The following is a 16,737-nucleotide window of genomic DNA, read 5'->3' as shown; positions in this document are numbered from 1 at the left end:
GCCTCCGGCCATGAACACGAGCTGCGGCAGCACTGCCCCATGCTGATGTCAAAGGAAGAAAAACATCCCTCAAGATAGTACCTATCAGTTAAATCTAGAGGGGCTGATCAGAAATATAAATTGAGAAGTTATGGAAAGAAATTTATGTAAAGTATAAAAAACTTAAAATAAATCATGTAAAAACCGAACATTAATATATAAATGGACAGTAATAGAGAACACTTACCGTGAAAAGGAAATAATCTCGTTTCGGTCAAAACATAAACTCCTAAACATGCCTGACAACAACACTCACGACGCACAAAATTCACTACGATTCGTCGGAACTAGTGGATGGTTGACAAGCACTCTCTTTATCTGAACTACAGTACACAATACCTTGTGAAGCACTGGACCACAGCCCCAGAGCGCTCTGATAACAGATACACCATCATTCCCGGCTGCAGATAACATTGAATACACAGATATCGAGACACACAGTACACAAACAGAACATTAAAATATTAAAAACTTAACTAAGAATATACCACCTGAAACAATGTTATTTTTCATTTTAACTCCCTAAACCACGTATATTTGTGTTCAGGAGGATGACCAGAATACGTTAATAACGTCTAATTCGTGATTTGTCGGGTTAGTCTTCAACTTCATAGATACCCCTATATGTAAAACATTTATTAAAATATAGCCCTTTAACTCATTGAAACAGGTACTATCGTTGAGCAACATGTTAAGAATGGAGCGATTATACATACATCTTTTGGTGCAGTATTCCATGAGTACCCAGTACTTATCCCCTGGTGTGTGCCACAGCATTTTTAATAAATAACAATAGGCTAAATACAAATTTTTGTTTACAAAATGTGTGTAGTTCAGAATAATTTTGCTTCAATCTCTGAAGTATTGGAATAGCTCTTGACTTTAGTATTTAAGTTAGTAGGCTGGGATGCAAAATTTAAAAGTTCTTAATTGTTTATTTTATTAGTATTTTAATGTATTTACTATTATAAGACCAAGGCCTATGTTAAACTTGGTAAAAGACTTGCAGTCTGAAATATCGGACAGCTTACTTATTATTTTCATTCCCAACAATTCAAATACTATGAAATTACATGTTAAAGCTTGATATTTATTTGGGAAAAATACTGTGTGATCGTTGCATTATGTATGTATTAGAAGAATACTTTACATTTTGCATTGTTGGTAGCTATATGTATGTCCATGCATGTAATAAATCCATTATCTCGTGTAGGGTCGGTCGGGGTTAAAATGGGTACAAAAACATGCTCTTTTTAACTTTAAGGCCTTTTAAAAAGTTTCTTGAAATAAATTACAAAATAATTACAGGTTCCAGCTTATCATTGTGACCTCTTAGAATAGTTTAATATGTAATAAAAGTTAATAAACTATTTAGTATAAAAGTAATTATTTTTTTTATAGTATACCTATTTTACCCCATGGTTTGGGGGAAAACGGGTATAGTAATGTTTTCATAGTAAAACACAATAATTACAAGTGCTGTACTTAATTTTTACCCCAGTATTTGAGTAAAGTAGGCACAGTAAAAATAACTAATGAAATATTTTGGTCACAAAAAATTTATTATTACTAAAAATATCAGTTAGACAAGTAATTTATTTAAAAAATTAAAACATAGAAACAGTTCGTTGAGAGGGGGCACTTCACACAAACTTGAAAAATCTTCCATTATAATCTGGTACAGAAAAAACATTAGAAATTTGTCCTAAATCAACCCACTCAATGTCTTCTTTATCAGGAAAAAATGTAACGCTCTCCTTCACCTTTGCATTTTTGTCAAAAACTTACGGAATATCGCTCCTTGTTGCGAAGATCTTGTGCAGTAATTTGTCCCCTGTACTCCTTCACAACCGTGCCACATTCACTTTGGTAGTTTATACCTACCCATGATCCTACAGTGGGTTCAGTAGGTTTTACGTTTTTAGGTAGGCTGCTTTCATCGTCACTTTCTGCCGTATCAAATAAGCGTTTAGTAGCTCTAGGTTTTTTTTGCGGCTTTGCTTGGACCAATCCAGGCTCTTGTTTTATTGTTTTTCCTAAGGCTGTAATGGGTTTAGGCTATTAGTTTTTACTTTTTATTTTCTCTTTTCTGGCATCTTCTTCTTCTTTCAGTCTGTCCCATTACTTCATTTGTTGTCATTACTTCACCACAACTTCCTTGAACTCGTCGCCTTTTTGTCTTAGAATTTTTCAATGCATCTTTTACACTTGATGACTGTTTCAGGTGACAATGTACTTAAAAATTGCTTCTCTCAGTTTCTTCATTGGTGAAGGAGAAATTTCAGGTAGGCCTGCTACAGAACTTGATGGGCCGGGGTAAAATCTTGTACAGGATTAGCTAACTTTAATCCAGTGGGTTCTGGTCGGCCAATGGGTGCCTCTGCGATGTCTTTGGGTGTTTCGATGGAGTTTTGCTTAGGTTGTGCTCCACTTTGTAAGTCCATTGGCCTAGTTGGTTGTACTGAAACAATCCTTTTTTCTAAAACAGACTTATTCACAGGATAGATCCAGAGCCCTTAAAACCACCAATAATGTGCTCAGATTTGAATGAAGTCGATAACCAGTTTACTTAGAAGACTTTGGAAAAACAGCCTTGTCAACATTTTTAAGCCGCGATTCACGATACCAGTTCTTCAAAATTTCTCTCCACGCACTTTTCATAGGAGCAAATACCCCAACATCCAATGGCTGAAGTGCATGGGATGTATTTGGGGGCAAACACAGAAGAATAATGTCATTGTCTCTTGCCACTCGGGTTACGTTTATAGGTCAAGTGACTTCCATGTCCGTCAAACAAGACAAGAACTGGTTTTTCAAGATTTTTTGTCTGATTTGCAAAATTAATGAGCCATTTCTCAAAAATGAAATCTTGCATCCAGCCAGACTGTGTGACTCCATAGAGTGCACCTGGCGGTCCTCCTTGAACCCAAGTACTTTGCAAATCTCCCTGTCCTTTAAAAAACAACACAAGGTGGGTAGCGTTCACCGGATGCACTGGCTACAAAAAGAACACTGTATTGCAGTCTGCCAGCTCCTCCTGATCTTGAATAGGACACTTTTGCACTTTTAGGGACAAAGACCTTACCCTTAGTGGGATCTGTGCCTAGGCCAGTTTCGTCCAAGTTGAAAATACGTTCTGGGTGAGATTTTCTAACCCATTTTCCACAAGAACTTGCTCATAAATTTTAAAAAACTCATCTAACCACAAACTGAGACAGTCCTTCAGCCTTGCTTTTGTTAATATTTCGGGTTTCCGTTTTGATAGTTCATGTGCCCACCTTTTTTCAAAACCCTCCTTAAAAAGTCATACCCTGGCATATCGTCCTTGAATGGCGTCTTTCTACCCACTGATTTTACATAGCTACACACCATATATTGCAAGTCTTTTCTATCTAGTGGATAACCACATTTTGCTGCATACAATAAAGCCTCCACAATATAGTTTCTCCTCTTCTTTTGATAGCACTGTTGCCTTTCCAGAACCAGGAGTTTTAGGAGGATTTTCACTCCACCGCCGAAGGGTTTCATAAGGAATGTTATATTTTCTTGCTGCAGCATATAACTGTGACTTCCATTGTCAACTTCCTTTACTGCTTCCTTCAAAGAATCTTCATCATATTTTTGGGTTTTTTTTCTTTATGTAATGTGCGTGGCATGATCTAAAACAAAAAAGTGAGGTTTAGTTTTCAGTTTTTAAAATATTATACCTATTTTTACCCCATGTTAACAAATTATGAATAGCATAAAACCTATTAAACTTTAAAACATTAAACAAGTTAAAAGTTAAAGTATATATGTGTAATGTATACATACCTGAATTTGAAACTTCTATTTGATTAGGTTAACTTTTAAACAATGTCATCAGTTAGGTTGTCTTGGTTACACTGACTCCTGTGAACATATGTTTTTTTTCATTTTAAGAAGCTACCAGCAGTTTAGCCAACTCACTTTCAGTATAATATCATATAAGATGATGTTATACATTTATGGTATTTTTTTCTGATCCAAAACATCAATAACTCAAGTTTTATAATATAAAATAATGTTTATACCCGTTTCACCCCAGTATACCCATTTTACCCCGACCGACCCTATACATAAAAATTTGTAGATATTTTAAATAAAATCTATGATGTTGCTTCGGTTCAGTTCTTTGTTTTTATTTTATGTGACGAGTTATTCTGGCTATATTGACCTTTAAATTTTTAGTGTAAAATGTCTCAAAATCTTATTTTATTGTAATTGAGAAGCATATTTAATCACCTATCCAAAGAAAAATTATTGAACATTTTATAAATAATTGTATAAAAATATGCCTTAGCAGTTTTGGCTGATTAAAAAAGGTGGGCCTTGAAAGAATTGAATACTAAATTCTTTAAAGAAACAAGGCAATTTTTAATTGTAAAATAATAGTCTTTAATGAGATCGGCAAGCACATCTCCATCCTAAGCAGAGGGGTCAACTTCAATTTCTCTCTTTTATTTTAATATGACAATGAGACAGTCCTTGGACAGTAAAATTAAGGAACATAACAATTAAGTGTAGGAAAGCCATCAATGACATCGCCGAGGTATAAGAAGGTGCATAGTCCCCGCTGGAAAGGATTTTAAGACTGAAGGACAAGGTTTAGCTGCACCTTTGGTGAAAAGACGCTAACCACCTTGCTTCTTGATACAAGACATACACAAGTTTTATTTGCCTAGGTTCCAAACTGTCTATTCTTTATCCTAAGCTGTCCATGAAAATTTGATTGAACATTCACTACCCGCCTCTGTTGCTGTGGTATATCCAGTACATTAGGGCATGTATACATGAGAAGCACGCGTGGGAAAGCATACTGGTGGTGTATGCTTGTGCAAGTGTACCTGAAAAAAATTGGAAGTGTTGAAAACAAGTGACTTGTTGGTGTTGGTTACATTACTTGCCACTCGCAAGTATATGCTTGCACAAGCTTAACTACTCAGGATCACAAAATGATTAAATTTGTTTTTACCGGCAAGCTTGGGATAGTTGGTTTTGGAGTAGTACAGTTTGCTATCAACGTTGTTGGTTACATTTTTCTTCAGGCTGTAAAAATTTTTTTGATGTTGAAATGCTTCAGTATTTTTGTAGTAGTTTTTCCCAGATGAAATAGAATGTGTCTGGAATCATCCTAAACTATTCATAAAACTTATCTGGTTGCTAAAGTAGATGGAAAAATATAAGCATACTCCCCGTCATCTTCTAGGTTCACAAAATATTCATTCACCCACTCTTCTCTAACTGTGTCCGTATCTAACACTAAAAACTTTTAAACGCCATTGTCAAGCACAATGTCCTTATCGTCCGATATCTTCATTTCACTTGCATTTGCTTGTTTCTAATATAACCACAACACTGATTAGGCAAGCTTGCACAAGCGTGCGGCACCAGTTTATTTTCCCAAGCGTGCTTCTAACTTATATACTCGTCCTTAGACAAGAGTGCCTACTTAGATTTAAATTGAGGGTTCAATTAACAAATCTTGAAGCCTGTGTAGCTTATTTAGTATTGGATCTAACATATATCCTAATTACAAATACGCCTGGTGTAATAAGACATACTTTACTTTTTAATTTAGAAATAATGTAATGGATTTAGTTTCAGTAAGGGAAGTCAACTTGCTGGTTCTTTAAATGCTCTCAAAAAGTAACATGTAAAATAGTAGATGAATGGGTCTCCATAGTTCGATTCTCAATAGGCCTAATACAGATTCTTTGAAAACATTTTTTCAGTTACCATGAAGTTTTTTTTCTAATATGTACCTATGTAACACAATATTTTGGCTTAAAATCATAATAAGTGGATTGCTGTCCATTTCATTGTTTTGATGATTCCAGAGAAAACTAATACTGTACAGTAATATACTAAATGTAGAACCTTTGCCATGAATTTGTTCTTTATAATACTAATCTTTCACTTTAGTAATTACTGTAAGCTACATTTGGTAGACCAAATAATGATTTGGAAACAGGTTCCGACATACAGCTATCCTAATTTCTAATTTAATTAGCCACAAACTTTTTCTTTTCTTGACTTTATAACTCAACCTTTCCACCACAAATTTTATTATGATATGAATTTGAAATTGTTCCTTTGATTTATGGCCACCTAACCCTTACTTTTAAAGTTCGTTTATATGGAACATATTTTTATGTAGTGTTTAATGTTGTGTAATATTTTACATTGCATTTGGTTCTGTAAGTATTAATAGATGCATTTTCAGCAACAGGCAACATCTAAATATCAATGAAATGTTTTTGTTACAGCTGGAAGATGAATACACCCTTTTTGATTACAATATCAATGTAGGTGATGTGGTGCAGGTTATGGAAAAAGCTTCAGTTATTGTTACTGAAAACCAGGAAAAAGCCGATTCAAAAGCAGGACCAAGTAATGAGATCTCCACAGCAGTAAAATCACCCTTTGATGTATGTCAACATTTTATTCCAGATATCTTAACTTTCTGATGTTATTGTACGAGGTGTGTCCAAAAAGTATCCAACCTTGACGTCTGGCATGAACTGACGTTACTCGGCGGCATCGGCAATCTGGTCCCCTTCAAAGTACCTCCACAAGCCACTAACTTATTCCAACGTTCCTCCCACTTCCGGAAACACTCCTTAAATTCATTTTGCGGAATGGCTAACAGGTCCTTCGTTGCATTTTGTTTTATTTGTTCAACATCGTCAAATCTTTTTCCTTTCAAAGAAATTTTTAATTTCGGAAATAGCCAGAAGTCACAAGGAGCTATGTCAGGACTCTAAGGAGGTTGTCGTAGTTGGTTGATGTCGTGTTTGACCAAAAAACGCTGAATAAGATTTGAGGAATGAGCTGGCGCGTTCTCGTGGTGCAGGATCCAGTCACGGCTTGTCCACAGTTCAGGTTGTTTCCTTCGCACAGCATTTTCATAGCCGCCTTAGGACCTCAAGATAATACTCCCTATTCACTGTCTGGCCTCTTGGAGCATATTCGTGATGAACAACGCTGCCCTGCCCTGGTTAAAAAAAAAAAAAAAAAAAACTGTCAGCATTGTCTTGACATTGCTTTGACTTTGTCTTGCTTTTTTTGGCCGTTGCTCTTCGCGAGTTTTCCACTGTGAAGTTTGAGCCTTTGTTTCAGGGTCGTAGCCATAAACCCATGACTCATCACCAGTAATAACTTTTTTAAATAGCCCTGTGTCACTTTTTATCAAATCCAGATTGTCCTGTGCGATTTCAAGTCGACAGTTGTTTTGGTCTTCTGTCAGCAGCCGAGGAACAAATTTTGCGGAAACACGGTTCATTTTAAAATCTTCATGTAAAATGTTACAAACTGACGATTTTGGTATTACTAAATCTTCTTCCAGCTCTCGGACAGTCAATCGACAGTTTTCATTAATTGCTGCACGAACACATTTAATATTTTCAGTGTTTCTGGCCGTTGAAGGCCTGCCAGATCGGTCACCACTCTCCACTGATATGCGGCCATTTTTAAACCGCCTAAACCACTTTTATTTGTGTATCGCCCATAGACACGTCATCATAAACTTTCCGTATCATAGTAATCGTCTCTGATGCTGAATGGCCAAGTTTTTGCTAAAATTTAATGCAAATGCGTTCAGTCATATTGAAATGCGACACACACACACAGCAGTACTGTACGGAACAGAGCGCTGTGACGCACTGAGTGACTGGATCGTATTCAATGCCTAATATGGGAAAGAGTAGGCTCGCCCCTCCCCTCCAATAACCGGTTCGAGCCGGTCAGTTACGCCGCGGGCCGCCTACTGGTTGGCGGTGGGATACTTTTGGACAGACCTCGTATCTTGAATATACAGAGTCCATGCTGAAAATATTTGCTAAGTAAAATAGATTTATTCATACAATTGGTACAAATGATTAAAATTCTTCAAAATAGTTTCCTCAGTGATACTCATTTATTACTGGTAAAGATTACACGGCAATTTGTCATATATTGTCACATTGAAAACACTTTATTGTACAATTCAATGTTAGAGCAATGCAATCCTCCAGTTCATTCAAGCTTCTAAAAGAAACAATACGTTAAATAAATAAAAAAATTAATTAAACAAAAAATAAATTAAATAAAACCCCTTTATAACACCAATAAAAGAATTTTCCTAGATTAAAATAATTGTTTTATTAATCCACTTCATAAAAAGGGTGTTCCAAGAGGAAAAACCAATTTGTCATTTGAGTATACCAAATGGCAGTTATCATAACTATTTGGCAGTGCATTCCATAATTTTGGTCCAAGAGCTAATGTTGCTAATTAATATTGTTTGGTTACAATATTGTTTGTACCTGTTATATTACTGGATGTTTTGATATGTTAAGTTGTTTGAAGTAGCCATATAAAGCAACAGTTTAAACACAACTAAACTAGAGACTCATAATATGAAGTTCTTAAAATTTTTGGGTACAGTCAAAAAATTTTTTTCCTACGTCAGTTCACCTCTGAAGACTATTCTGCCAAGCCTGGAATGCACCTTGGAACTCCTCAACTGGAATGCATCTCAGAAACCTTTTAAAGTGAGTTTGTATGTTCTCCACTGACTCAGTGCTTTCCCTTCAGGTCTCTCTTCAATCAGACGAACAAAACACAGGGATGCTACAGGTCAGGGAAATCAGGGGAAAAAAACTGGACTGGAAATCAGGGAAAAGTCAGGGAATACGGTCTCAAGTCAGGGAAAAGTCAGGGAATTTCGACATTGGTCAGGGAAAAATATAAAATCCCTTTACACAAATAAACTTACTGCCGCCGCGCCGAGTCCAAGCCTGCAGAACTCTTACAAATAAATCTGATGTAATAACATTGTGTAAGTCGTACCGCAGAAGTGACCAGTGCATTGATCACTTCTGGAGGGGAAAGATGCTTACTCCAACCTGTACTCCTTCATACAGAAAGTCCTAATATTGAGTCACGGGCAGGCATTTGTAGAGAGATGTTTTTCTGTAAACAAAGAATTAATAGTAGAAAATCAGTTACCACGCTCGCTCATTGCACAACGTAGAGTATATGATGGCATAAAATCTTGCGGTGGAATTGATAATGTTGTTGTTGAACCAAAAATGATTCAGATGTTCAGGAGGGCTCGGGTAGAGTATGGTGAAGTTCTAGAAGAACAAAAAAGGCAGAATGCAGAGAAAGCATCCGAAGCCTCTAGAAAGCGAACTATTTTGCAACAAATTGCAGATTTAAAGGCAAAGAGAGCAAAAGTTCTTTCTGAGAAAACTAGTGTAGATGACGAAATTACGTCTCTTATGTCCAAACTTGAGTAGCAATTGACAATATTTGACAATAATTTTAATTTTTTATAGTTTTAAAATCGTACTAACAGTTATGTAACTGTGAAAGGTGCTTTTAGTATGTTAAGTTAATTTAAAAGTTCCTGCAGTAAAGCAAATACATGCTTTTACTTACCTGACAATTTTGTGATTTTAAAAGTTGATGTTTAAGTTATGTACCTTCTTTAGCTCTGTAATTTCTATGTGCTACTAATTACTTATGGTGCAGTGTTCTAAAGTATTTTACTTCTGTGTTGTAAAAGATCATTTAAGTCAATCTTTTGTATGTATTAAACTGTGTTCACTTTATTTTTTGCTTTTTTATATTTGCCACCCTGTTAGCCTCAACATCGCTTTTTTCCACCCATTAATTGCCAAAAACCCTGGGGATTGCGTTGAAAAAAGTCAGGGAAAAATGAAAAATTTGGTCTGGAAATCAGGGAAAAGTCAGGGAATTTCATTATTGGACTCCTGTAGCAACCCTGAAACACAATGTCAGTGCTGTAAGGAGGCTGGTGCACGAAGGGGGTTTTGTTCTGGGTCAGGTAGTTGGTAATGAAAAAGGCTGTGTGGCTATACCAAGCCTGACGCGCGCGACCTGGCATTTCAGTCTCTTGAGCACCTCCAAGTGAAAAGTCTGTGTTGACAGTTTGTCCTTGCTGTACAAACTCAAAATGAACTATTCTTCGGACGTCAAAGAAGACAGCATTTAACGTAGCTACCAAGGAAGGGTCGATCTAATTTGAATGTTGAGTTTAGCTCCAGTTAACCTTCTTTTTTATTGCAATATCTGGTATCTGATGCTGTCTTGGATTTGAATTCAAATTGAATCAACCATTCCTACCATAGTTACGTTAATTATAGAAAACTTGGTTGCTCCACCATGCTTAGAGATAGTGTCAGAAACAATATAGTGCACTCAATTGTGCACCTGATGAGACTGCCACTTCACTTATTAATACGTGTCTCTGATGTCGAAATGATGTAAAGGTACCAACCTAACATGTCAATTACCATGTTGAGCTTGAGCTTCTTCAATGCCGACTCTTTTTGGATCTCTTCAGAAAAGCATGACTCCAGATTCCAGGAGTTAGGTATGAGACAGCATCAGATACCAGACGCAGCTATAATAGAAAGGTGAACTGTAGCTAAACTCAACATTCAAAACAGCTTTGTTTTGATGCGAAATATTTTTATGTGCGCTTTTTTGTGTTTGGGAGAAGAGACTCTCCTTTTTAGATTCTGGATCGTACTCGAACATCCAAGATTCGTTACCAGTTGCAGTAGAGTTTAAAAAGCCTGGATAATTTCTAATCAATTCCAACACTTCTTCACTGTGTGAAACTCGAACATTGTTCTGTGCCTCCGTCAACACCTTTGGCACAAGCCTCGCACAGACCTTTCGTATTTGCAAATCCTCCATCACTATCCCATGTACCGCAAATGTTTGACAAGTTTAGGGTGTCAGAAATTCCTCTTCAAGCATTTTTAAGTTTCCATTGCATTTTGCCCACAAAATTAATAGCGTATCTTACTGTCCCTACTATTTGAAGTGAACTAAGACCGGGCACGTTCGGAAAGGCAAAACACCCTCCACATTATCTGGCCGGTCTGAGTGAGCTGTGATTAATAGTCACGTCAAAATAAAATCATGCGCATTTTTTTCCCCTTGGGGCGGCCTACTGCCATGCACTTAAGCCTCAAGGGCTTTTTGCGCACCCCGGAAACACACCAAGAGGCCCACAAGGTGACTGTAATACCATTCTACTCATTCTCAAGCCCGGATGCAACCTCCACCTCCGCGCCAATCCATTTTGAGACAACCCTAGAGGATTCACACCTTGGAACACCGCAGAACGGTTGAGGGCCCGTCATAATTGTCGCTGAACCCCGGTTGGCCAGGGCATCAGCTCTTTCGTTCCCAAGAATCCCCTCATGACCAGGAACCCAACAAGCAGTCACATTGTTGATTCTGGCAAGGGAGGAAACAGCCTGATAGCAATCCCAAACCAGTTTGGATTTGATCACGCAAGAGTCCAGCGCCATCAGCGCTGCCTGACTGTCCGTGAAAATATTAATCGTCTCGTAAAGATTCTCACGAGCACATTCCATAATAGCTGTGACCTCCGCTTGAATATTGAATATATATATATATATATATATATATATATATATATATATATATATATATATATATATTGTGGTAGTTAATGAATATTGAACATGCATGTAAAGTTTTTTTAAGTATAATAGGCCTTCAATAAACTATTACAATATTTAATTATGTTATTGTACATTATACTTCTGGCTTTCTAAAAATGAATATTATTTTATTATAAAGTAGCACTTATGTAAGTTAAAACAACATTAATACAAGGATGTACAGATATTAGATATTGTTATTGATTATTTAAACAATTTAAAACACTGTGTTTCAGTTCTTTGAATACATAAAATTGGCAAATATTCATAACCTTTATGTAATACGTTTTAATCTTACATAATCAATAACGAACTTCAAACAAACAATATATGAACAAGCAAGCACAAATGGTGCTGGCATACAATTTCTCAATGTCTTAGAATCACTAATCTACAACTGTTGATTTCCAGGATTTCCTTGGTGAGGCAGTTGAAAGCAGTGATTACTTTAAGGTAAGGAACTTCTGGAATAAGTTAACTGATGCAATATTATATAAAGAACAATAAATCAATCTTTCATTAAATAAATCCATATGGTCCATCAAAAAGCACAGCAATTAAATGCAATAGAATATAAACAACTCTAGAGATTCAAGCAATAGAGAAAACTATAAAATAGTTACAAACACTAATAATTGAATACAATATAGTTAAATGTTAACTGGTTTACAATCATTAAAATATTCAATTTAAGGTTGAATAATAAAATCAATATTGTTGAGTACAGTTTTTATCCATTTAAATAAAAGTGAGAGTTTGTTAAATAATTATTTTTATAAATTCAAAATAGCCAAAAACTGTTTCCTTACCTTGATTTTAACCCCTATAGTGTCACAGGGACAAAATATTTGTTCTGTTTGGTCACACTGTTTGTAGAGTTCTATTAAAAAATAAAGGGAAGGAAAAACTCTAGAATTTGTGTACACATTGTGAAAAATGCTGTCATGTATGGTATGTTCTTAAACACAAATGCAAATAAATTGGATGGGTTTGTATTTATTTCCAATTTTGGTACATGAAATAGTGTACAAACTAAAATTCAAACTCCTTAAAACATAAACAAAGTGTAACAATTTAAAAATAAGTTAGTTAATAACATATAATTAAGGAATCTATTTATATAACTAGTTGTACATTCATTAGTAGTAGCAGTTAATTTAATTTAAGAAGTTGGACTCATTAGGTATTAATAAAAAATATTAGTGACCTAGGAAATAAGCCTACATGGGCCTGTAGAAAGCCTGTGCGTAGGCTCGAGTTGCTGGAATGACATCGTGGACGGATTGCAATTTGTTGTTGTTATTAAATATAAATCATGCGAAGTATGTGGTGCGCTCGTCGCGCGCGCACACACACACTCACACACACACACACACACACACACACACACACACACACACACACACACACTTCATGAAATATTGTACTAATGTCAATCTAAGCGAATAATTAAAAGTATTAAAATCTAGAATGGTGTATTTCCAGAATCAAGAAGAAACAACAGAGTATTAACTTATATACAGAAACTCAACAGTTACAGAAATGTAACAGTTTCTGTAAGATGAAAATTACTATACTAAGGAAATGGTAATTGCTCTGTCCAAATATAAATATATAGAATAGGCAGAGAAAAACACTTAAAATTTTTTTAGCAGATTTTAAGAGTTAAGCTAAATATAATAACCGCTTTTTTATAATAGTGTATTTGAAAATTACTTTTTGGAGAGCAAAATAATTTATAATGCACAGTCAAGATTTAAAAATAAACTTGTTTTTATTTTAAAGTGACAGTGACAAACAAAATAGAATCATAGAATCTCATTTCAGGCGCATATTTGATACACACATGATTTGTTTACAATATTGATACGTTTGTTTTGGTGTCACCTTGTGATTCCTATTTAAATATGCAGTGTAAACTTAGTCTTGGTCTCACTATATTAATTTAGTGCTAAGAAATGACTGCCTTTTTAGTAGGAGTTTTTTCTGCCATTTTCAGGAGAGGTTAGTAACAAACTGTTAGTCAAATTAATTTATTTACAGGTAGGAGAGTATGTAGATGGCCGTGACTCAACTTATGGTGCTTGGTTTGAAGGACAAATTCACAAGATTTATAAAGATAAAAATTATGAAGAAAATAAAGAAACATTCAAAAGTGATGAAACCTCTGGATGGCCACATGATGGATATTTTTATGAGGTTGCATTCATAGAAGAGTGAGTATTTTTCAAGATATATTTAAAACAACTTTCTATTTAAAATATATTTAGTATTAATTTTTCTTATAATCAGGCTCATTTATTTGCTTCCAATGTGAAAGGCATTTAGGTATAACATTTACATAATGTATATTGGAATTCCTTAGTAACGAAATGCAGTGAATGTATAAATCAATATTTTTTTTTCATGTTGTACAACTTGGTATTATAAGCATGTTCAATCTGAGTTGTTCATTTTCATTTTGTTTTAGGGGTGACATATCATGCACTATTAAAGTAAGGCTTTTGGATGTAAGACCACGAGCCCAAGAAAAGATACCATTTGAAGATATAAAAGTAGGGGACAAAGTCCTTGCGAATTATAACATAGAAGACCCAACTAAAAGGGGTTATTGGTATGACTGTGTTGTCTCTAAAGTCAAGTCAGGCCAGAGGAAAAGCCTTACTGCAGAAGTGTTTATTGGGCCATCAACATCTCTTAAGAACTGCAAAATTTTATTCACAGACGAAGTTATGAAATTTGGAGAGACAAAGCCTCTGGTGGACAGAAAACCAAATACTGGTGTTGAACCTGCAGCTCGACAGACAGGTTAGATTCATTCTTTTTAAATTCATAAGTGTATTGGGTTTGTATTTGGTCTATGTTATAAATTATGGTGCAACTTATATTGTTAAGAAAATGATCAGTAACGTTTAAGCTAAAATCACAACACTTATTAAGAATATAAAGCTGTTTTAAGTCATATTTTAATTTTATTTTGTAATTATTTATGCAAAAATATTTTCCGTAATAAAATGGTATTTGGGTTGAATTTATTAAAAGTCCTCCCAAAAGGAATGTCGGCGAGAAGGAGGTTACTCTATCCCTATGTGCTATTTGTTATTAGGTGATATAAGTAGGTTTAGATTAGGTTGTGATAAATATAGGCTATATTACTAGTAGCACCAAACTTAGAGATAATCTTTGAGGGTGCTCACATGATCTGAACTTGAATTTAAGTATTCTCTTGAGGGATAGTACTGATTGGAAATACTCCTGGCCATTATTGCGGCTTCGGTGTTGCCTTCATCGCCACCCTGCCCTTCCGGCGAAAAAAGAAAAACATCCTTCAACATAGTACCAAAACAGCTCAGAACACTAGTGTGCTCTTTAACTTTTTATATTTATAATATGTATGTACATATTCACCTACTTACAGGCTAATAACATAATAGATAGCGACAGAGGGGCCTCCTCACCGACATCGGTTATTTTGGGTAGCAGAAAACATGTCATAATGACATGTAATTTTCACATTACCTAAATCAAATAAAGTATGTTATATTTCTAATAATGTAGTTTTTTTAGGTCCCCTGTAAGTAAAACTCTTCTAAAAATAGTAGCCTCCAGATAAAGTCAAAGTACCGATACAAACCAAGTTGAAATTACAAAACCACCACATTTGCCTGAAAAAATCTGTGACAACAAATTGTTTATGAATTTCTGTTTCTTGCTTAGATATCTTGCATTTTTCTTCAATAGAGTATGCAAACGTGATACCACCCACGAAAAATTGTTCGTTCAAGGGACCATTATTACCTCTTTTTTATATCCATTAAAATTCTTTTTGTCCATTATTAGTTTTGTTCAATAGTTAACTGAACTAAACTGTATTACCAAAGGCTTAAATAATACGAGTCTTCTATATTTTAATATTTCACAAATGTAAATTACTATTGCTATATTTACTAAGTCACCAGTTTTGTTGTTACCGTATTGTATGTAATTTATCATGCTAAAAACTTTATAATTCAATGTAATTGTATATAGAAGTACCGATGAAGTGTGATCACTGCAACAACAACGAGCGGCGCAAGTGTCGTGAATGTGGCTGTCACGTGTGTGGACTGAAGACAGATGAGAGCAAGCAGATCATGTGTGATGAATGTGACTATGCTTACCATATCTGGTGTCTCACACCTCCTCTTGAAAAGATCCCTGATGTCGATGACTGGTGAGTTTCAACAATGGGCCCTGAGTAGTAGATATCGATGTAATTCCTGAACTTCCCCTAGTATTAATTAATCTTTGGATTTATTTTAAGCAAACAACCATAGCTGCATCTTGTGTCTTGCTCTAAGCATATGACCTATCATCTGAAGCAATAATAATGGAGTACCAGGAAGTGAAGAATATTTGGTTTAAAAACCATTTTAAATAAACTGTAAATAATTGTACAATGGAAACATTGTAAGTTACTGAAAACTGTTTTGGTAGTTGTTAAATGCTACTTTGATTCAATTTATTCATGATTATGTTAGTAGGTTAAGATGGTAGTTGAAAAAGTCAGACAGAACAACCTCCATAGTGTTGATTATGTTGAAAATAGTGAGTAGAAAGCATTGCAGATGCAAGTGCATATGGCAGGAGATATTACAAAGACGTAGTTGGTTTTCCTTAGGATGAATGAGACTGACACACATTTAGATGGCAGTAATGTTTTTGACAGCGTAATACTCCTGGATTTAGTAACAATAAAAATGAAAATATCCCATAGGATTAGATCAGTAGAAACTGACATTTAGTACAGAATATTGAGGTCCATCATTGTGAACTCATATCTGTAGTCTACTCTTATAGTTCTGAAGACTTATATTTGTGGTTATCATGCAGCATATAGCTGAAGAGATACATTATAATATCATTTGGTTAAACCTCATGGTTATTTGCTATACATATTTGAAAGTTACATTCAGCTACAGATGAAAAGAATTGTAGTTCAGCCTTCAGTCAAGATGCCTGGATCACATTGAATACTTTGACAATATACTACTAATCTCTTCAGAGACACTAGGTTTAACCCTTTAAGTATGAGATAGTCATCTTATAGCTCTGTAATCATCTTATGACATTAAGCAAGCATGCATTACCGCATCAAATACCCAAAAAGTTATCTAGTTATAAATAGAGACTTAATTTTTCTGATATC

At 35.1% G+C, this 16,737-nt stretch overlaps 1 protein-coding gene across 1 annotated transcript in view; it reads left to right on the top strand.

Moving 5' to 3' along the window:
* Window positions 1-16,737, top strand: part of LOC124369115 (E3 ubiquitin-protein ligase UHRF1-like) — a 34,887-nt gene that overhangs the window by 1,000 nt on the left and 17,150 nt on the right. Inside the window, exons 2-6 of the mRNA XM_046826871.1 lie at window positions 6,327-6,488; window positions 11,961-12,002; window positions 13,593-13,765; window positions 14,020-14,357; window positions 15,579-15,762. Coding sequence (XP_046682827.1) covers window positions 6,327-6,488; window positions 11,961-12,002; window positions 13,593-13,765; window positions 14,020-14,357; window positions 15,579-15,762 — 899 coding nt within the window. The remainder of the gene's footprint in view (window positions 1-6,326; window positions 6,489-11,960; window positions 12,003-13,592; window positions 13,766-14,019; window positions 14,358-15,578; window positions 15,763-16,737) is intronic.

This window comes from Homalodisca vitripennis, chromosome X, assembly GCF_021130785.1.
Source record: "Homalodisca vitripennis isolate AUS2020 chromosome X, UT_GWSS_2.1, whole genome shotgun sequence".
Taxonomy (NCBI): Eukaryota; Metazoa; Arthropoda; class Insecta; order Hemiptera; family Cicadellidae; genus Homalodisca; species Homalodisca vitripennis.
The sequence above is the reverse complement of the archived record's forward strand: the minus strand, read 5'-3'. Positions and strand labels throughout refer to the sequence as shown.